General features: G+C 42.0%; 1 protein-coding gene across 1 annotated transcript; it reads right to left on the bottom strand.

Annotated features, from left to right (window-relative positions):
- Positions 1–17984: 17984 nt before the first annotated feature.
- LOC143133026 (uncharacterized) lies at positions 17985–19685 on the bottom strand. Its single transcript, XM_076292834.1, has 3 exons — positions 19028–19685; positions 18598–18723; positions 17985–18158 (listed from the first exon to the last, which is right to left on the bottom strand). The coding sequence occupies exons 1-3, from the start codon at positions 19425–19427 to the stop codon at positions 17989–17991; spliced, it is 696 nt and encodes a 231-aa protein (XP_076148949.1). The 5' UTR covers positions 19428–19685; the 3' UTR covers positions 17985–17988.
- Positions 19686–22855: the final 3170 nt, after the last annotated feature.

The following is a 22855-nucleotide window of genomic DNA, read 5'->3' as shown; positions in this document are numbered from 1 at the left end:
TAGCCTACAGAAACATCACAATTAACAGTTTATAGTATAGCCATACGGCGTAAATCTAGCGTATCGTTAGCAAAGACACTCATATACTGTTAATGTCGATAATTACATAGGACTATAGCTTATATATTTGACCTACTAGGTAACGTTAGCCACTAGGTCTGTTACCGCTACACTAGCTGCTATTTTACCTCAGGAGTTCACATTAATGTTCTGGCTTAAGTTGCCGCTGGGCTCACCTCGATATTCGCCAGATGCCAATACGCACTCAGTTGTCACATTGTCTCACTCTCTCACACAATGTCTCACACATTGACTCACTCACTCACTCACTCACACATTGTCTCACATTGTCTCACTCTCTCACACATTGTCTCACTCACTGTCTCACTCACTCTCTCACACAATGTCTCACACATTGTCTCACTCTCTCACTCACACATTGTCTCACAATGTCTCACTCTCAAACATTATCTCACATTATCTCACAATGTCTCACACATTGTCTCTCTCACTCACTCACTCACACATTGTCTCACATTGTCTCACTCACTCTCTCACACAATGTCTCTCACATTGTCTCACTCTCTCACACATTGTCTCACTCACTGTCTCACACAATGTCTCACACATTGTCTCTCTCACTCACACACTCACTCACACATTGTTTCACAATGTCTCACAATGTCTCACACATTGTCTCACTCACTCACACATTGTCTCACATTATCTCACAATGTCTCACACATTGTCTCTCTCACTCACTCACTCACTCACACATTGTCTCACTCTCTCACTCACTCATACTCATTGTCTCTCTCACTCACTCACTCACTCACTCACACATTGTCTCACATTGTCTCACTCTCTCACACATTGTCTCACACATTGTCTCACTCACTCACACATTGTCTCACATTATCTCACAATGTCTCACACATTGTCTCTCTCACTCACTCACTCACTCACTCACACATTGTCTCACATTGTCTCACTCTCTCACACATTGTCTCACTCACTGTCTCACTCACTCATACATTGTCTCACTCACTCACATATTGTCTCACATTATCTCACAATGTCTCACACATTGTCTCTCTCACTCACTCACTCACTCACACATTGTCTCACTCTCTCACTCACTCATACATTGTCTCACTCTCTCACACATTGTCTCACACATTGTCTCACTCACTCACACATTGTCTCACATTATCTCACAATGTCTCACACATTGTCTCTCTCACTCACTCACTCACTCACTCACTCACTCACTCACACATTGTCTCACTCTCTCACACATTGTCTCACACATTGTCTCACTCACTCACACATTGTCTCACACATTGTCTCACTCACTCACACATTGTCTCACATTATCTCACAATGTCTCACAAATTGTCTCTCTCACTCACACACTCACTCACTCACATACACATTGTTTCACAATGTGTCACAATGTCTCACACATTGTCTCACTCTCTCACTCACTCATACATTGTCTCACTCTCTCACACATTGTCTCACACATTGTCTCACTCACTCACACATTGTCTCACATTATCTCATAATGTCTCACACATTGTCTCTCTCACTCACACACTCACTCACTCACACATTGTCTCACATTGTCTCACTCTCTCACACATTGTCTCACACATTGTCTCACACAATGTCTCACACATTGTCTCTCTCTCTCACTCACTCACTCACTCACTCACACACACATTGTCTCACTCTCTCACACATTGTCTCACACATTGTCTCACTCACTCACACATTGTCTCACACATTGTCTCACTCACTCACACATTGTCTCACATTATCTCACAATGTCTCACACATTGTCTCTCTCACTCACACACTCATACATTGTCTCACTCACTCACACATTGTCTCACTCTCGCACACATTGTCTCACTCATTGTCTCACTCACTCTCTCACACAATGTCTCACACATTGTCTCACTCTCTCACACATTGTCTCACTCTCTCACTCATTGTCTCACTCTAACACATTGTCTCACTCTCACACCTTGTCTCACTCTCTCACTCACTCATACATTGTCTCACTGTCTCACACATTGTCTCACTCACTCACACATTGTCTCACATTGTCTCACACTCTCACTCACTCATACATTGTCTCACTCTCTCACACATTGTCTCACACATTGTCTCACTCACTCACACATTGTCTCACATTATCTCACAATGTCTCACACATTGTCTCTCTCACTCACTCAATCACTCACTCACACATTGTCTCACATTGTCTCACTCTCTCACACATTGTCTCACTCACTGTCTCACTCACTCATACATTGTCTCACTCACTCACACATTGTCTCACATTATCTCACAATGTCTCATACATTGTCTCTCTCACTCACTCACTCATTGTCTCACATTGTCTCACTCACACATTGTTTCACAATGTCTCACAATGTCTCACACATTGTCTCACTCACTCACACATTGTCTCACATTATCTCACAATGTCTCACACATTGTCTCACTCACTCACACATTGTTTCACATTATCTCACAATGTCTCATACATTGTCTCACTCTCTCACACATTGTCTCACACATTGTCTCACTCACTCACACATTGTCTCACATTATCTCACAATGTCTCACACATTGTCTCTCTCACTCACTCACTCACTCACACATTGTCTCACATTGTCTCACTCTCTCACACATTGTCTCACTCACTGTCTCACACAATGTCTCACACATTGTCTCTCTCACTCACACACTCACTCACTCACTCACTCACACATTGTTTCACAATGTCTCACAATGTCTCACACATTGTCTCACTCACTCACACATTGTCTCACACAATGTCTCACACATTGTCTCTCTCACTCACACACTCACTCACTCGTACATTGTCTCACTCTCTCACACATTGTCTCACTCATACATTGTCTCATTCACTCACACATTGTCTCACATTATCTCACAATGTCTCACACATTGTCTCTCTCACTCACTCACTCACTCACTCACACATTGTCTCACATTGTCTCACTCTCTCACACATTGTCTCACACAATGTCTCACACATTGTCTCTCTCACTCACACACTCACTCATACATTGTCTCACTCTCTCACACATTGTCTCACTCATACATTGTCTCATTCACTCACACATTGTCTCACATTATCTCACAATGTCTCACACATTGTCTCTCTCACTCACTCACACATTGTCTCACTCTCTCACTCACTCATACATTGTCTCACTCTCTCACACATTGTCTCACACATTGTCTCACTCACTCACACATTGTCTCACATTATCTCACAATGTCTCACACATTGTCTCTCTCACTCACTCACTCACTCACACATTGTCTCACTCTCTCACTCACTCATACATTGTCTCACTGTCTCACACATTGTCTCACTCACTCACACATTGTCTCACATTATCTCACAATGTCTCACACATTGTCTCTCTCACTCACTCACTCACTCACTCACACATTGTCTCACTCTCTCAAATTGTCTCACACATTGTTTCACAATGTCTCACAAATTGTCTCACTCTCTCACTCACTCATACATTGTCTCATTCACTCACACATTGTCTCACATTATCTCACAATGTCTCACACATTGTCTCTCTCACTCACTCACTCACTCACACATTGTCTCACTCTCTCACTCACTCATACATTGTCTCACTCTCTCACACATTGTCTCACACATTGTCTCACTCACTCACACATTGTCTCACATTATCTCACAATGTCTCACACATTGTCTCACTCACTCACACATTGTCTCACATTATCTCACAATGTCTCACACATTGTCTCTCTCACTCACTCACTCACTCACTCACTCACACATTGTCTCACTCTCTCACACATTGTCTCACATTATCTCACAATGTCTCACACATTGTCTCTCTCACTCACACACTCACTCACTCACACACACATTGTTTCACAATGTCTCACAATGTCTCACACATTGTCTCACTCTCTCACTCACTCATACATTGTCTCACTCTCTCACACATTGTCTCAAACATTGTCTCACTCACTCACACATTGTCTCACATTATCTCACAATGTCTCATACATTGTCTCTCTCACTCACTCACTCACTCATTGTCTCACATTGTCTCACTCTCTCACATATTGTCTCACTCACTGTCTCACACAATGTCTCACACATTGCCTCTCACTCACACACTCACTCACTCACTCACTCACACATTGTTTCACAATGTCTCACAATGTCTCACACATTGTCTCACTCACTCACACATTGTCTCACATTATCTCACAATGTCTCACACATTGTCTCTCTCACTCACACACTCACTCACTCACACATTGTTTCACAATGTCTCACAATGTCTCACACATTGTCTCACTCACTCACACATTGTCTCACATTATCTCACAATGTCTCACACATTGTCTCTCTCACTCACTCACTCACTCACTCACACATTGTCTCACATTGTCTCACTCTCTCACACATTGTCTCACTCACTGTCTCACACAATGTCTCACACATTGTCTCTCTCACTCACACACTCACTCACTCACTCATACATTGTCTCACTCTCTCACACAATGTCTCACACATTGTCTCACATTATCTCACAATGTCTCACACATTGTCTCACTCACTGTCTCACTCACTCATACATTGTCTCACTCTCTCACACATTGTCTCACACATTGTCTCACTCACTCACACATTGTCTCACATTATCTCACAATGTCTCACACATTGTCTCTCTCACTCACTCACTCAATCACTCACACATTGTCTCACTCTCTCACACATTGTCTCTCTCACTCACTCACTCACTCACTCACTCATACATTGTCTCACTGTCTCACACATTGTCTCACTCACTCACACATTGTCTCACATTATCTCACAATGTCTCACACATTGTCTCTCTCACTCACTCACTCACTCACTCACACATTGTCTCACATTATCTCACTCTCTCACACATTGTCTCACTCACTGTCTCACACATTGTCTCTCTCACTCACTCACTCACTCACACATTGTCTCACTCTCTCAAATTGTCTCACACATTGTTTCACAATGTCTCACAAATTGTCTCACTCTCTCACTCACTCATACATTGTCTCACTCACTCACACATTGTCTCACATTATCTCACAATGTCTCACACATTGTCTCTCTCACTCACTCACTCACTCACACATTGTCTCACTCTCTCACTCACTCATACATTGTCTCACTCTCTCACACATTGTCTCACACATTGTCTCACTCACTCACACATTGTCTCACATTATCTCACAATGTCTCACACATTGTCTCACTCAATCACTCACTCACACATTGTCTCACATTGTCTCACTCTCTCACACATTGTCTCACTCACTGTCTCACTCACTCATACATTGTCTCACTCACTCACATATTGTCTCACATTATCTCACAATGTCTCACACATTGTCTCTCTCACTCACTCACTCACTCACTCACACATTGTCTCACTCTCTCACACATTGTCTCACATTGTCTCACTCTCTCACACATTGTCTCACTCACTGTCTCACTCACTCATACATTGTCTCACTCTCTCACACATTGTCTCACACATTGTCTCACTCACTCTCACATTATCTCACAATGTCTCACACATTGTCTCACTCACACACTCACTCACTCACTCACTCACACATTGTTTCACAATGTCTCACAATGTCTCACACATTGTCTCACTCACTCACACATTGTTTCACAATGTCTCACAATGTCTCACACATTGTCTCACTCTCTCACTCACTCATACATTGTCTCACTCACTCACACATTGTCTCACATTATCTCACAATGTCTCACACATTGTCTCTCTCACTCACTCACTCACACATTGTCTCACTCTCTCACTCACTCATACATTGTCTCACTCTCTCACACATTGTCTCACACATTGTCTCACTCACTCACACATTGTCTCACATTATCTCACAATGTCTCACACATTGTCTCACTCAATCACTCACTCACACATTGTCTCACATTGTCTCACTCTCTCACACATTGTCTCACTCACTGTCTCACTCACTCATACATTGTCTCACTCACTCACATATTGTCTCACATTATCTCACAATGTCTCACACATTGTCTCTCTCACTCACTCACTCACTCACTCACACATTGTCTCACTCTCTCACACATTGTCTCACATTGTCTCACTCTCTCACACACTCACTCACTCACACATTGTTTCACAATGTCTCACAATGTGTGAGTGAGACACTCTCTCACACATTGTCTCACTCACTGTCTCACTCACTCATACATTGTCTCACTCACTCACATATTGTCTCACATTATCTCACAATGTCTCACACATTGTCTCTCTCACTCACTCACTCACTCACTCACACATTGTCTCACTCTCTCACACATTGTCTCACATTGTCTCACTCTCTCACACATTGTCTCACTCACTGTCTCACTCACTCATACATTGTCTCACTCTCTCACACATTGTCTCACACATTGTCTCACTCACTCTCACATTATCTCACAATGTCTCACAATGTCTCACACATTGTCTCTCTCACTCACTCACTCACTCACACATTGTCTCACATTGTCTCACTCTCTCACACATTGTCTCACTCACTGTCTCACAAAATGTCTCACACATTGTCTCTCTCACTCACACACTCACTCACTCACACATTGTTTCACAATGTCTCACAATGTCTCACACATTGTCTCACTCACTCACACATTGTCTCACATTATCTCACAATGTCTCACACATTGTCTCTCTCACTCACTCACTCACTCACTCACACATTATTTCACAATGTCTCACAATGTCTCACACATTGTCTCACTCTCTCACTCACTCATACATTGTCTCACTCTCTCACACATTATCTCACACATTGTCTCACTCACTCACACATTGTCTCACTCACTCACACATTGTCTCACTCTCTCACTCACTCATACATTGTCTCACTCTCTCACACATTGTCTCACACATTGTCTCACTCACTCACACATTGTCTCACATTATCTCACAATGTCTCACACATTGTCTCTCTCACTCACTCACACATTGTCTCACATTGTCTCACTCTCTCACACATTGTCTCACTCACTGTCTCACTCACTCATACATTGTCTCACTCACTCACATATTGTCTCACATTATCTCACAATGTCTCACACATTGTCTCTCTCACTCACTCACTCACTCACTCACACATTGTCTCACTCACTCACACATTGTCTCACATTGTCTCACTCTCTCACACATTGTCTCACTCACTGTCTCACTCACTCATACATTGTCTCACTCTCTCACACATTGTCTCACACATTGTCTCACTCACTCACACATTGTCTCACATTATCTCACAATGTCTCACACATTGTCTCTCTCACTCACTCACTCACTCACTCACACATTGTTTCACAATGTCTCACAATGTCTCACACATTGTCTCACTCTCTCACTCACTCATACATTGTCTCACTCTCTCACACATTATCTCACACATTGTCTCACTCACTCACACATTGTCTCACTCACTCACACATTGTCTCACTCTCTCACTCACTCACACATTGTCTCACTCTCTCACACATTGTCTCACACATTGTCTCACTCACTCACACATTGTCTCACATTATCTCACAATGTCTCACACATTGTCTCTCTCACTCACACACTCACTCACTCACACACACATTGTTTCACAATGTGTCACAATGTCTCACACATTGTCTCACTCACTCATACATTGTCTCACTCTCTCACACATTGTCTCACACATTGTCTCACTCACTCACACATTGTCTCACATTATCTCACAATGTCTCACACATTGTCTCTCTCACTCACTCACTCACTCACTCACACATTGTCTCACATTGTCTCACTCTCTCACACATTGTCACATTGTCACTCACTCACACGTTGTCTCACATTATCTCACAATGTCTCACACATTGTCTCTCTCACTCACTCATATCTCTTTTCCACCAATATGAACCAGGTGCTGGTTCTGGGCTGGTGCTTATACCAGTTCGGTGCTGGTTCCACTCGCCAGATTATCTAAGAACCAGTCGATTTTCCACAGACTGCGAGCCAGCGTAGGGCTACGTCTTTAAGTCACTGCTTGCACCTCCGTTGTCCTAGCAACGCGTCATGAAGTCATCAATCATAATAAACAATGGAGGACTACATACCAATGCTTTTGCTCCTGGCTTTACAAATTCACACTGGAATTCGGAGACGCGCTTTGACAACTCTTCGTGACCGCTATGGACACCGGATTAAAGGTAATTTATTTTGCATGTTTAGACTGTTATTATTACATTTTTGCAGGCATGCGATGGCAACATCTATAGCATATCAATGCTCTAACGTTAGCGTCAAGCTTACTGTTAGTTCAAGTAGTGTATTGTCATGTACTCATAAAGGGAATTATAAATAATGAAATGTATGCGTATGAGTGTTTTGGGTGTGTGTGTGTGTGGGGGGGGGGGTCATGTCGTGGATGTAATAACGTTACTGTACTATACTGTACAATTTTCGTTTCTCATCACAATACCATAACCTATCTGTAAACAAACCAAATGATACAGGATTTTGCCTTTGCAGATTGTATTAAGGCTGAGGGCAACGAGGAGGAGGACACATGCTGTTTGGGCATACCCCCTATCACAAACCTGGTGGGACACAGTTGTGCCGGCTTTCACCCCTACACAGTTTATTCGAAACTTTAGAGTGTCCCGGGAGTCATTTGAATACAGTGGGCATCGCTTTCAAATGACCACTTCATTCGCGCATTACGCGGCGTGAAGCTGCGTGAAGCTTTAGTACCACTTTCAGCCACTGTGCGTCGCTCTGCCACTGTACATCGCTCTGCCTGCCGTCCCTTACATAATTGTTGCTGAGAGTAATCCCAGCCTACGAATTCAATAACAAAATAAATCATGCATAATTAAACATTACCTCGATTTAGGCTACTTGGGTATGGCTTAAGGCTTGACTACACGGTGGTAACGAAAATCGAAATCGAAATTTGCTGTCTACATTATTGTCAGTGTTGTGGTTAACGCAACTAGGCCTACGCAAATCAAAACAGTGGTGTGATAAATGAGCCAGTAGAGAAATAACTGTTCAGAATTAATCTGTAGCCTTGGGTAGGCTTCTGCAGAAAACAATGTTGTTGCCGATTTAATACTATCTGGCGACGTTTTTAACAGGCTACGCAATAGAGGCTTAGACAACTATGACCCACGTTTTAGTTTCGTAAATTAATTTGCCCTACTTCTTGACTGCAATGTAGTCAATTGACTGCTTGACATGTCATTTTTATTTTTCTGTGCAATAAACAAATACATCTGCTTTATGCCGCAGAATTACATTCGGCTGACTGCAGACGCGCCACTTCCCTCCCCATATTCCAAGATTAAGATAGTATGAAGTGCTTTTTGTATAGGCTACTATCATAAAAAAATAGTTAAAACGAATAGCTATTTGCAATTTGACAAAACACTGGTCCTCATTTTGCGAATGCGAGGACGATATGAGCCTGTTGCATTTAGTTAGATGTCTGAGTCACGCATAATGTTTGAAAACCACTGGCTCGTAATCACAATAATTTAACACACGACAGTTGGATAACCTACTTCATCCCCATGCCTACATTTTTGTGAGTAGCATAGAGATCGTTAAAAATAATAAAGTATGGCTCTCCGTTTGGGACATCGAAAACTTATATTTTTAATAGACTACCGTCGAAGATGCTGATTTGCAAAAGCCTCGGGATAACACGTTATCTCCACTATCATCAGTCATGCCCCTTGTTCAAAGTGGGGAATGAAAGAAAAAGTTTGAGAACCACTGGCTTAACAAGTTACCTGCAGTCCAGAGCAATATTCTGATGATCGGCGATGATATCGGCAAATGTTTTCCAAAGTAAGAATTTCACTTCACCATGCACCTTCGACAATACCTGGCCTACCTGGTATCATTACAAACATTATTCTGTGTCCTAAAACTGGCATATTTTATGGCATTGTGTCATGTAAATTCGTTGCAAAATCTAGAGAAATGTGTGAGGTGATCAGCGGGGGACAATTGAGACACACATTGGATTGTGTTATTACTTGAACATTCCACACTATCCACAGCTGTGGTAGGCCTATCAGGGGCAGGAGGATTACCGTCAGCGCAGGCTTTATATAAAATTCTTCAACAGAAGCAAGGATTAAAGTTCTCCGTCATAGGACGGATTTCCGTCAATTTGATTTTAGAAATGTCATATTTGAGATCGATGCAGATCCGATGAGAAAAAAAATAGGAGGGGGGGGGGACTGTCACCTTTGCTTTTCCTTTTTTAAGGCAACTACAAATATTAGGTAAATGTTTAAAGACCTAATAGTGTTCTTGAGAACTTTCTGTGTCTCAATCCGTGACCGCTCAAGAAGATACGTCCTATATGGCCTACGTCAGCCATGAGTTTCGCTTTGTATGTTGTAGCTACACACTTGTCTCGGGCGTTTGCTTAAAAAAAAGAACACGTATGGAGGACTATAACGGTCTAAAAGTTGGATTATAGTGACACAATCGAGACAGTTGATGAGGTTGGCCAATCCGTTTAACTTTTTTGGATATGATATTGTGAGCTCTATGTGCGAATTCGGACGCTTTGTTCTTTCCGTGCATCAATGTAGACACTTACTATCGCGAACTCTTGTCAGGGGAGGTCATTCATTTTGGGTGTCACCTATGACTTGAACAGATAGCCTGCTATGCCACCCGATGTAGGCTACTATTATTGTTACAGTTTTTAATCAATGCAACTAACATTATGTGTAAAGCGACGCAATATAAACCGTAGCCTATGCAATTTATTATCCCGTCTGTTATGACATACAACAATGTTTTTCACAATTTGCGACGGAAGGTTTTGACTGAGCGTGTCGAGTAAGGGGGTCAGTCGTGTTTGTGACGCACAGACAGCCTTGTAGCCTATTTTGCTTAGGCCTCACTTTTAACGACAATAGGTTGTGAGTGTATGTTGACAAAAAATAACCATACAATTAAAATAGTCAACTTAAAACTTTGCTATAAAATATTATTAATTTATAGCACAAAACCATAACCAGTGGGCCTACCAGAACCTCGCATATTAGCGTCATGATTTGTGTGCGTCTATTTGGCAAGGCCACTAGCTGTCATGGATGCGTTGTTGCTAAAGGAAGGCAGGTGTCAAAAGTTAAAAAATAAATGCAGATGGGCAGCTGATGAAAACGGGGGAGAACTAACAAGCCATGGTGTAAAGAAATTAAAGTGCCAGGAGTTTGCTTTTGCGCGGTTCGCTGCAAGAAAATTGTTTATGGATGCAATAGGAAAACGTTTTAGCACGCCACCAATCAGAAGACCGCCATAAGGTTAACGTTCGTGCACTTCAGGACATCTTCCCTACCTGGTGCAACTAGCCACCACGACAGATGTAGGCTACGTTTATCTATGGCTGACCGTTTTTACGTTTAGAAAGTAGGCTATGCATGTTCTTTCATAGCGCAACACGACCTGTCCTTAACCATATCGCAACCTCTTGTCAACCTTATACAATCTGTTGCTGAAGACAAAAGCGCCGTCTCCAGATTGTCGTTACAAATGCGCAGACCTCCTGCATGAGCACACACAGTATTGCTGCTCATTGGAAAACTGAGTTGTCTGTAAAACTCAAAATTACCATGTTTTCATTAAATGCGGATGAGGCAACAAATGGAAATATGAACAATATCTAGAATGTTCTGATTTGTTACTTTGATGAGGAAATGGGAAGTCTTGCAAACTTGATTTTATAGATTTTACTTGGTGTTGAATTGCATATTAACAAGAAAAAAATCTCCCCTTTAAACACTTTTGGCCTGAAGTAATTAAATAAGAGTGTGTTAAAGCCTTTCTACAATATTGCTGCAGTAGAAAAGAACAGCAATGGCTAATCAGCAATGGTCAGGGATGGTACTAAAATATATTTTTGTTCATCAGGAAAACTCAATCTCAATCAATTACACTCTCAATTCGCCTTATTCACATGGCGGCCATTGGCGGCTAAAACGAGGCTACAGGGTACACAAACCATAGGATTGTTATGTTCTATGCATTCACCTGTAGGTGGCATTAATTATATAGTAAGTGTACCCTGTAGCCTCGTTTTGGTTTAAACAATGGCCGCTGTGTGAATAAGGCGAATACTCCCTTTACTTTGCTGTTTGCATCTTTTTGTACATTAAAAACCAATAGGTCGCGACCGCAAAAGGGGTGCTATCTCTATAGGTAGATATGAACAACGTATGACTTATGGCCTGAAAAAAGTTCAGTCAAACGATTTTTTTTCACTTTAATCCCTGCAGAAGGCCTCGAATGTTGTCTTGTTTGTGGAGCGCTTTGCTTCACTTCTGTAATTTCGGCTTCATTGAAAATGAGGGCTTCCCTCAATGACCCTCCGAGAATAAATAAAGGTTGAATGAATGAATAAATGCAGGCTTGCCCAAAATAAAGGCATGTGGTTTGCGCAGCCTACAGTAAATAACAGACCCGCCAGAATGTGCGTTATGATGCTTTTTTACGAGCAAGATGTTTTTGGTACCCTACGCACACTGCATGTTCTTAAATAACAATGATCATCAGTAATATTCGACCATTAATTTGGGTAAATGGGCAAGCGTGACCACCTTGATTGGCTGATGATTGTAACGCGGCCATGATTCCAAACACCTCCCTTACGATGATGAGTGACATGCGTGCACTACACAAGGACGGAAGATGATGAATAACTGGGGCCGTAGGCTATTCACAAAGGCTTTTATCTTACTACTAGGAGTAGGCTACTCCTAAATCGCACTTAAAGATTTTAGATTGGAGTTTTCTCTTAAAAGTTATTCACAAAGCCTTTCAGACAACTCCTAAACTAGGAGTGAGTCTTCGTGGCTATGGATGACGTCATTACTCATGCACGAGCTTGACTGAAGTGACCACCTTGATTGGCTGACGATTGTAACGCGGGAATTCCAAACGCCTCTCTTCCGATGATGACTGACAGGTGACAGGTCGGAGAATGCGTGCGCTACACAAGTAGTGCGAAGGACGGAAGATGATTAATAACTGAATAAAAAGGCCTAGCCTAAATGAATAAAGAGTAAGGCAAAACAAATAGCTTAGTAGCCTAATGAAACATAGGCCTATGGATTGATGCAGTAGCCTACCTTTGCAACATTATTAAATTAATCTGTCACCATATCCCTAGGCTACGTTTGCAAAGAGGAGAACATTTTAATTTGATTCACAATGAAACGTTACATTTCATTTACATGTTAACAATGAGTAGTTTTGGTTGTTGTTGGTGGCGTTATTGCATCCCTTTTATGAATGCAAAATTGTTCCCTCGCGATTGGAAGCTCCTGTTGCGCATAGGCTACGCATTTCAAAACATCGCAACGTAAAATGCCACAAAAAAGCTGTTTATGAATAGGTCTTAGTGAGTTAGGAGTCCTCTCGACTTAAGCTGTCCCAGACTTAGGTGCTACTTTTAGGTCTAAAATGCTTCGTGAATTACTTTTTGTGAAAAAATTAGGAGTCCTAAAGTTAGGAGTGACACGCCCATTATTTTTAGGAGATGCTCCTAAATTCGCCAGTTAGGAGCTACTTTTAGCCTTAAAATTCTTTGTGAATACGGCCCCTGAATAAAAAGGCCTAGCCTAAATGAATCAAGGCAAAACAAATAGCCTAGTAGCCTAATGAAACATACGGATTGATGTAGTATCTTTGTAACATTATTAGATTATTCTGTTACTATGCCTACGTTTGCAAAAGAGAACATTTTAATTTGATTCACAATAATGTTACATTTAATTTACATGTTGACAATGATTAGCCTAGTTTTGGTTGTTGTTGGCGGCGTTATTGCATGTTAGTTATGCCTACAATGCAAAATTGCTTCCTCGCTATTGGAAGCTCCTGTAGCTGCATAGGATTTCAAAACCGCAGGTCTGTGATTAAGGACTTCTTTTAAGATGTCAGAGGTGGGAAGGTGGGATCTTTTGGGGGCAGGGCCGGGTTAACTGGGCACAATTGTCTGATGGCCCCTCTTCCCCCCAGCCAACGTGAATCGGGTGGTTAGTTAATAGGCCTATTGTGAAGATTTTTCCTGCCATCTAAGGCACGAGCGCATCTGTGAGGCCAAGCCTCACCAAGTAGCTCGTTTGTTTACAACTATTCCATTTAATTAAACTGCTTTATAGGCTATGCCGAAATAGTTTTCAACATTTTGAATATTAGTGTCGGGTGAATTGAAATGTTCTCAAAGTAGCCTTATGGCTGAAAGCTGCTTGGGATCCCCCCGTCAAGCAATATAACCATACAAACGCGCTTCCTGCACTCATTGTTTCAAAAGGAGTAATTTTGGCTTTGTCAGAACTGAAGAGCTGTGGACGGCACGGCACGGTATGCCCAATGAAAATAAATTAACGCAACGCAACACAACACAGACCCCGCTTCTCTTACGGCAGTCACTGACAGTAACCTAGAATAAATGCATGGGGAAAAACACTTCCCCATGACAAAGACATCGTAAAACACTGAAAGTTGATATTTTGTCACTAGCAACATACATCTGTCCTTTGTCAAATGTATTATGTTCCAAGTAGCCTATGCGTAATTCTGCTTCATAAAGTTGAACAAATACATTTGCTTATTTCACAGAAAAATATAAATAGCCAGTCTACAGTGCAGAGTTGGTAAGTTATGGTAGGTCAACTTGCAGTGAACATACAAACAGGAGAAATTATTTCTCTTGCAGCTGAGTAGCCTCAGGTGCGCACGTAGACATAAGGCCGAACATGCAAGCGCCATTGCACCGTTAAACTTAAATAGGTTAACCTCACTCTAAGTTCGCCTTCAAGCAAGGAAAACGATGATTTGAAGACATCTGTTTCGTTGGAAGGGCAAGGGGTAGCAACAGGGCAACACAGAGACAGGCCCGATGGCAGGGCTGTTATGAGAGTATTAAAATATGGGATATTCTACGGGAAAACATTAAAACGGCAAGACAGCGGGGAAAGTTAAAATACGTGATAAACACAGAAAAAGTTGGCATGCATTGTTTCGGTCCCCGTGCACAGGGATTATTTGTCATAATCACATATGATTATTTGTGAAATTGTGCAAACAGGCGCAACACATTTGAAAAGGAAGGACTGGTAGCATGCAAGCTCACGGGAAAGATTGATTTAAGAACGTTATCACAAAGTGTGTGGCTGTGGCGCGGGCGGAAGACAATTGGAAGGGGAGGGTCATGTCTTTTTTAACAATTCTGTCGGAGGGTCATTGAACAATTTCTAGCAGGCAAGAGAGGGTCATGCAACTTCCAACTGAAGCACTCAAAATTCCTCCGGTGGCCCCTTCAATAAATAACGAACAGTCCCTAGATTGCTGCTGGGCTATATCTGCTTAGTTCTGTTAACAACTGATTGTCAAACGCATAGCCTATCTCGCGGTTGCATCCATTACAAACAAACATGGAATGTGAACGTCTGGGATTGGGGAGAGCACTAAATGCTCTACTGAATAAGCACGAAGTCAAACCTTTAAATGAAAAACACTCTTTAATAATCCAAAAAAATAAACCGCTAATGAAGTAAACTTGTGACCATCAAAAATCGTTTATCGCTTGTAACTCCGTGATACCAGGACGTAACAGGAAGGCATTTGGCTGAGCAACGGAGGTTAATAGCTATGCTCCATGTTTTGTCCAAATGATGACTGTCTATCATCGTTGCACTCGGAGAAAACCGGAATGTTTCACTCGTCCCCGTTTCAATCGTCCCGGTTGTACCTACTCAAAACGCAGATAGAACCTTATTATTCTAAGGTAGCGAAATAGCGTTCAGCATGATTCATGCCCAATTAATTCCCCCTGTTAAATTGTTCGCCTTTGTAGTTTGGTTTCGTGATAGCCTATGATAAACGGCTTATGGCCAAATATGTGAAAACGTTAAAATACAGTACATGATAAACCCGGAAAAAGTTGACAGTGATTTTTTCATAATCACTTTGGAGGGTCATTGAAAAATGTATTGCTGGCGAAGGAGGGTCACGTCTTTTTGGACTAATGCTCCCAAAACTCCTCCGGTAGCCCCTTAAATAAATAACGAACAGTCCTTAATGAAGTAAACTTGTGACCATCAAAAATGGTTTATCGCCTGTAACTCCATGATAACAGGAAGTAACAGGAAGGCATTTGGCTGAGCAACGGAGGTTAATACTCTATATTTTGTCCAAATGATGTCTGTCTATCATCGTTGCACTCGGAGAAAACCAGAATGTTTAATTTGTCCTGCGTCTCTACGGCTGCAAACGGGATTCACTCGCAGTTAACCAAATATTTCTTTATTAGGGCAGGGCAGGCATATTTCTGGCTATTACATTATTTCTAAACCAGTCTGCTAAAGTCTGTAGTGAAGTCTGTGTAGGGTTTTCCAGGCTCCATTTCTTTTTACGAGACACCCTGCTCACTTGAGCCATCTACCGGTTGTTTGGGTTGTTGCAGCGTCTCACTGGAAAAATACAAATTAAAGTCGCGTGATACCGCATGATCCCACGCGCGGACCGCGAGTGAAGCTGGCCAAGTCGAAGCACTGCCCACTGTACATATGCCATAGGGTCAGGCATCTCATGGTCAAAATGAACACCAATTACCGTATGGCTGTTCCAGTTAGAAAACGTGTAGCAATTGCTCTCTGGAAGCTGGCTACCGCCGGCATTGAGTATAGGACCATTGGCCACCTTTTTGGGGTAGGTATAAGCACAGTGTTTAACTGTGTTCAGGATTTCTGTGACTCGGCTATAAGGGTCTTGCTCTCTAAACACATCACCACTCCAGATGCTGCTAAGCTGGTTGAAATGGCCACCTTCTTCAATAACCGCTGGAGAATGCCACAGTGTGTTGGTGCAATAGATGGAAGCCACATCCCAATCATTGCACCCGAGGAGTATCCCCGTGACTATTTTAACAGGAAAGGGTGGCACTCGATTATATTGCAAGGAGTTGTGGACGGCAAAGGACTGTTTTGGGATGTGTATGTGGGCTATGCAGGGAGTGTGCATGATGCAAGAGTGCTAAGACAATCACATTTGTGGGGGCAACTAAGTGATGGGGAATTACTTGGACAAAACAAAAAGATAATCTCTGGCATTAATGTTGGACACTACCTCATCGGTGACCCCGCTTACCCACTGCAAAATTGGCTTATGAAGCCCTTCTCAGACACTGGAAGACTGTCACCTGAACAACGCACCTACAATTACAGATTGAGCAGTGCGCGTTCGGCTGTAGAGATGGCTTTTGGAAGGTTAAAGGGACGTTGGAGATGTCTCCTCAAGAGAAATGACTGCAAGCTGGAGCTCAGCAAGAAAATGACCTTGACCTGCTGTGTGCTTCATAATATTTGTGAAGAGCATGGTGACAGATACATTGAGGATCGCAAAGACAGGCAGTTAGACATTCAACCTCCAAATCAGGTATTACCTGAGCATGGTGAGCAAGAAGGGGCAGATATTAGAGCAGCCTTAATGAACTATTTCAGTATAGAGGAGTGATTGTTTTCATACATTATTACTGCCAGTTACCTGTTTTGTGTTGTGGTACATGTACAGTATCTGTTGATTTATCCCTGTAATTTTGGATAGGTAGTTAATGTGGAATACATTCATGAAATTTTTTTAACCGGTTGTGCCTGTGTGTGTTGTGCCAAATGAGGTTTGTTTGCACGGCACATTCACATATTCAAAACTGTTTTTTGGAATAGGGAAGAGTGAGAATGTTGGTAAATATATAAACATGTGTTTATTGGCATTAACAATCAAATAAATAAATAACATAACATATTTATTAAATTAAAAACAGTATTCTCTATTTGTTTGCTTGCGCCTCCATCACTGCCACCATGCGCCCCATGAGCCCAAGCAGAGCGCTTGTGTCTGCCTCCATCTTTGCTGCCATGTCCTTGTTGAGCTGCAAGAATTTATCGTCAGCCTTCTCCATGTAGTCCAACAGCTCCTCATTGTCACGCTTTCTTTTTGCTGTGTAGAAAACAAACAGACCAAACCAAAATGTGTGATTAGATGACAATGTCAAACTATCTACCACCAGAGCATAGTTGCTGTAATATAAATACATCTTGTACTGTACTGTGCACTACTAGTACAAGTCCACACATTACTGCAGATAAGCTACAGTTTGTTTTACATTGCCTGCCACCATAATTGAACAATTTCTAACAAAATCTGCAAACAATGCACCTGCATGTTGACCATAATCTACCGTTTCAGTAGGACATACTGACCCTTCATTTTAAGAAACTAGGTTAAATGCTTGGAGGCAGGAGGCATAAAGGGCAGTAGGCCTAAGTAAGTAAGTAAAGGTTAAATGCTTGTTGGACAATATACGCAATGAGGTAATGTATAAAATGTAGGTCTAAACATTAAGGAAACACGGAATACATAGCACAAAATATTTTACCTCGTTTGGCTTGCCGTGATGACACGGAGGCAGATGGTACCGGACGCGGTGAGCTGCAGTCCTGTGGTGGTGGTGGTGGTAGCTCCGTGTCGTCAACATCCCCTTCCTCACCAGTGACAGACAACTCTAAACAACCAAAACAGGGAACAGAGTTTGAAAGCACAGACTGAAATAAGTCCAACACACTTATTCAAATTTCTGCTTTTTGTAATGCAGTCATAACGTTAGTAAATGCCTTATGAAAACGTTAACGTTTAGCAACTGTAACCAAGGTAACCTTGGTAGCTTCTAGGCTAAGTTTGCTAGCGGTAGCTTGCTACATTTTGCTTGTTGTCGTCACCTAACTATAACATTGTAACAATACATAGCTGGCTACACAGTTTTTAAAAAAACATGAGTGACATTGAAACATATGAAATATAAGACCCACCTGAAGCATTGGAATTTTCTGCCTCTCCATTCACCATAGCCTCTAACAAGGCTGTGGCTGTGGCAGAGTTCAGTGCCCCGGTGGTTTGGCATGCCGGCCGGTCACCAAGTATGGAGTCCAGGACGTCGAAATGTGGGGATTTTCGTTGACGACCGCTACCACTTCGCCCAAGCTCCCTTTTTTGGTCCCGATAATCTTTTTTTAATTTTTTAATTTTGTTTATCAACTGGTCTACACTCCTCTGGTAACCCGCTATAGACATTTCATTTTCTAGCTTTTCAAAGATTGGTTTTGTCCGCACAGCTCCTTCCAATTTACTTTGAATTTCTGTGGAGGACCACAAAGCCAGCAGACAGTTTGTTTCCTCCACAGACCACGGTTGTTTCTGTTTTCCGTCCATTAGTTCTACCCAAAGTACGTTAACAGCTGATCAAACGTTAACAGCTGACCGGTGTTTAAAAAAAATGGCGTCGCAAAGTTTTTGTTTTAGGTACGTCACGATCTCCCCCAGCACCTGACGTAAGCGGTTCTTATCTCTAGACCAGTTCAGAGTTGGTGCTGAGCTGGAACCTGTTTTGTTGGCCCAGAACCAGGTTTATTTGTGTGGAAAAGCAAAGAACCGGTTCGATATTTGGCACTGACTCCGAACCAGCACCAGAACTGCCTTGGTGGAAAAGAGATATCACTCACTCACTCACTCACTCACACATTGTCTCACATTGTCTCACTCTCTCACACATTGTCTCACTCACTGTCTCACACAATGTCTCACACATTGTCTCTCTCACTCACACACTCACTCACACATTGTTTCACAATGTCTCACAATGTCTCACACATTGTCTCACTCACTCACACATTGTCTCACATTGTCTCACTCACTCACACATTGTCTCACATTGTCTCACTCTCTCACACATTGTCTCACTCACTCACACATTGTCTCACATTATCTCACAATGTCTCACACATTGTCTCACATTGTCTCACTCTCTCACACATTGTCTCACTCACTCACACATTGTCTCACAATGTCTCACACATTGTCTCTCTCACTCACTCACTCACTCACTCACACATTGTCTCACATTATCTCACAATGTCTCACACATTGTCTCTCTCACTCACTCACTCACTCAATCACTCACACATTGTCTCACAATGTCTCACATATTGTCTCACTCTCTCACTCACTCATACATTGTCTCACTATCTCACACATTGTCTCACACATTGTCTCTCTCACTCACTCACTCACTCACTCACTCACACATTGTCTCACATTGTCTCACTCTCTCACACATTGTCTCACTCACTGTGTCACTCACTCTCTCACACAATGTCTCACACATTGTCTCACTCTCTCACACATTGTCTCACTCTCTTACTCACTCACTAACACATTGTCTCACTCACTCACACTTTGTCTCACATTATCTCACAATGTCTCACACATTGTCTCTCTCACTCACTGACTCACTCACTCACTCACTCACACATTGTTTCACAATGTCTCACAATGTCTCACATATTGTCTCACTCTCTCACTCACTCATACATTGTCTCACTCTCTCACACATTGTCTAACATTGTCTACATTGGCTACTTAAACATTCAATTATCCTTATTACTGTAATCTATATGCCCACTTCTGAATTGGGTTGCATCTGTAGGCCTTTCTATGAACTCAAAATAGGCTATTTAATTATTTCAACTCATTTCAGACATTCCGCAAGCTACTTATCCCCCGTAACACATATTTGAAGAACCCAGAGTGGGTTGTTAATTCCTCATAACTTGTCATAATTGTGCATTCCTCATCCGTAAAATAAGGTGATCGCGTCATCATTGAAAGTGGTGACTTGCGCTGCAACCCGCCCCTTTTATGTGAACGCGCACAAACTCTAATTAGGTTAACCCCGGCTCAACAAATCAACTTCATAATCAGCGTCGTAGTACCGATTAACACCACTTAAGATAACCAGGTTTGGTCAACTCTAGTTTAAAAAAGTAACCCTGGGTTACATCTGGGTAGGTTAAGCTCCCTTCGTAGTACAGGCCCCTAGAGTGCCAGCAATCTAGACCATTGTTGATGATTTTTGTACAGCCACAGCATATTCTGTGTTATAGCTATGAACACATACAATGGCAGGTTAAAAGGTGAGACTTTAAGCTCTCTGTGGGTGCAAATTGTGTATTTCTACACGCTTCTGTTCCTGAGAAAGTCTTTAATGAAATATGAAGTGTTGCCTGTAAACTTTGGTAAACTTTCCGGGAAGTGATCAGCGAGACCTGGCGAGACTGCCACCTAGTGACAGACCCACGAAAATGGCCTGGTTTTGACTTGATGTAAGGGTCCGGTGCCATGTGCTCCTTTGTTTGTTCCCCATGTGCTTTGTGTTTACCTGCCTGTCACCTGTCTTGTCTCCGCCCCATCTCCTTATTTGGTCTGTGCTTCCTGTCTTGTAAGTTTTCCCTCCGTTTCTGTTTCCACACCTGTTCCCCGTTATTGTCTTGTTGGTCTCGTCCAGTCCTCTGTCTTTCTGTTAATTAGTCTGTTAGTTTAATTATGGTTTCCACCTGTCTTGTTTTACCTTGATCATTGTCCACCTGTGCCCTGTTACCCCTGTGTATGCAAACCTTCTCTCTCCTCTCAGTCTTTGTCGGTTATTACAGTGCATGAAAATAATAATAATACATTTTATTTAGAGCGCCTTTCATGTCACCCAAGGTCACTTCACAAATAAACAAAAACAAAAAGGTTGTAAAATTATAGTCATCTCAAAAAATTTAATTAAAAGTAAAAGTAAAAGTAAAAATACAAAAGTAAAAATCAGTCAGTCAGTCCACAGTCCACGAGACATAAAGACATGGATGACAAACAATTTCCTGCTTTTGAACTCCGATAAAACAGAAGTCATGGTTTTAGGTCCTAAAAAGATGAGGGATATCCTATCCTCATCACAGGCTACATTTACTGATCTCCGACTATCCTCATCCACATGTGTTAAAAATCTAGGAGTTACAATTGACCAAGACCTATCACTAAGTAATCACATAAAACAGATTACCAAAGTTTCATTCTATCATTTAAGGAACATTTCAAAGATAAGGAAGTCTTTATCCCTACCAGACGCTGAGAAATTAATCCATGCTTTTGTCACCTCAAGGATTGATTATTGCAATGCTCTATACGCTGGCTGCAATAACACCTGTCTAAAAAGCTTACAGCTTATACAAAATGCAGCTGCTCGCACACTCACTAGAACTAAAAAATATGAACATATTTCCCCTATCCTGGCATCTCTACACTGGCTGCCTGTTAGAAGTCGCATTGACTTCAAAATATTACTTCTAACATACAAAGCCATTAATGGCCAGGCACCAGAATATATTAAAGATCTCCTAGTTCCATATAACCCACCCAGACCGCTACGATCACAGAATACTGGCCTTCTTGTAATTCCAAGAATCTCAAAAACTACAGTAGGAGGCAGAGCTTTCAGCTATCGCGCACCCCTCCTCTGGAATAATCTTCCTACCTCAATTCGACTAGCAGACACCCTCCCTATTTTTAAGTCTAGACTTAAAACATACCTCTTTACTGCCTCCCATAGTTAGGTATGGTGCGTGGAAATTCACCCACCTCAGGGTTTTTTGGAATGGACCACCCTGCTGAGTCCTCGTGTGACTGGCACCCCAGTCGCACGTGCGATGGTGGTCACTGACCATACCTGCGCTGGTGTCGACTACCCCTCACCATGCCTTAGTTATGCTGCTATAGCATAGTGCTGTCATGGACTTTTCATGTGTCACGCCGTACAACCC

Source organism: Alosa pseudoharengus, unplaced genomic scaffold (assembly GCF_046254945.1).
Source record: "Alosa pseudoharengus isolate Yale_2024_CS ecotype anadromous, Long Island Sound unplaced genomic scaffold, YU_APseudo_1.1 YU_APseudo_1.1_scf_19, whole genome shotgun sequence".
Taxonomy (NCBI): Eukaryota; Metazoa; Chordata; class Actinopteri; order Clupeiformes; family Clupeidae; genus Alosa; species Alosa pseudoharengus.
This window is presented reverse-complemented; position numbering and strand designations above follow the sequence as displayed.

What these genes read in the sequence shown, in the direction of transcription:
- LOC143133026 (XM_076292834.1), bottom strand. Translation starts at nt 19,427, where the DNA reads ATGGACGGAAAACAGAAACAACCGTGGTCTGTGGAGGAAACAAACTGT. An exon ending in AGAAAATTCCAATGCTTCAG is followed by an intron (nt 18,724 to 19,027) that starts GTGGGTCTTATA and finishes TTGGTTGTTTAG; the next exon opens with AGTTGTCTGTCACTGGTGAG. An exon ending in ATCACGGCAAGCCAAACGAG is followed by an intron (nt 18,159 to 18,597) that starts GTAAAATATTTT and finishes TTTTCTACACAG; the next exon opens with CAAAAAGAAAGCGTGACAAT.